At 47.9% G+C, this 1,123-nt stretch overlaps 1 protein-coding gene across 1 annotated transcript in view; it reads right to left on the reverse strand.

Moving 5' to 3' along the window:
* LOC102418305 (mitochondrial amidoxime reducing component 2) overlaps window positions 1-868 on the reverse strand; it is a 14,007-nt gene extending 13,139 nt beyond the window's left edge. The window contains 1 exon segment of the mRNA XM_023745084.1: window positions 841-868. Within this exon segment, the coding sequence (XP_023600852.1) occupies window positions 841-868 (28 nt within the window).
* Between the last annotated feature and the right edge of the window lie 255 nt (window positions 869-1,123).

Below are 1,123 nucleotides of genomic sequence, written 5' to 3' on the forward strand. Positions count from 1 at the left end.
GCATGCAGGAGGCAGTCAATCCATGTTCTGCTCTCACATTCATGTTTCTCTCTCCCTCTCCCTTTCTCTCTCCCTCAAATCAATAAAAACATATTTTTTAACTATATTTTATTGATTTTTTACAGAGAGGAAGGGAGAGGGACAGAGAGCCAGAAACATCGATGAGAGAGAAACATCCATCAGCTGCCTCCTGCACACTCCCCACTGGGGATGTGCCCGCAACCAAGGTACATGCCCTTAACCGGAATCGAACCTGGGACCCTTGAGTCTGCAGGCCGATGCTCTATCCACTGAGCCAAACCAGTTAGGGCAATAAAAACATATTTTTTAAAAAGAAAGAAAACAAAGAAGTCCCCCCCTCTATCAACAATAGACACTTGATTTTTCTCTCTCTCTCTGTTCCTCTCTGAAATCAAATAAAATATTTTTTAATATGTTTTTATTGATATCAGAGAGAGGAAAGAAGGAGATAGAGAGGTAGAAACATCAATGATGACAGAGAATCATTGATCAGCTGCCTCCTGCATGCCCCACACTGGGGATTGAGCCCACAGCCCGGGCATGTGCCCTTGACCTGGGATAGAACTGTGACCTGTGACCTCCTAGTTCACAGGTCAACGCTCAGCCACTGAGCCACACGGGCCAGGCAAGGACATTTTCATTTTTAACAAATGCATGAGCTGAGGCTCCTGCACCCTGAAACCCATCCTGCTGGGCTTCTAGAACATTCTAGAGAATGGCCCCACCTTTAAGAGCCAACCAGAGCACCAGGTGAGTCAGGGCCGCTTTCCAGGTGCCTGGGCCAGAACAGCACCGGGCTGGTCCCTGATTGGCCCTCACCTGCTGTGTAGAGTCCTCGGCCCGCCATGGCTGGATGCTGTGGGCATCTCACTAATGCAAAGGCCAGAAAGTGAGGGGCAAAAACATCTTCACGCGCAGAAAATTAAACCAACTGGGGTTTTTATTTACATAATCGGGATACAAAAGAAGCCCTGGAGTCAAACATACAGAAAAAAAGCTCTAACACCCCATTCTCAGTGGGGTGCGGGCCTGGATATTTGAAAGAAACTGAAGAGAAAGAAAAGGCATAAAAGGTCGTTGGGTGGCCCCCTCGGGGAGTCGG

This window comes from Myotis lucifugus, unplaced genomic scaffold (genome assembly GCF_000147115.1).
Source record: "Myotis lucifugus unplaced genomic scaffold, Myoluc2.0 scaffold_514, whole genome shotgun sequence".
Taxonomy (NCBI): domain Eukaryota; kingdom Metazoa; phylum Chordata; class Mammalia; order Chiroptera; family Vespertilionidae; genus Myotis; species Myotis lucifugus.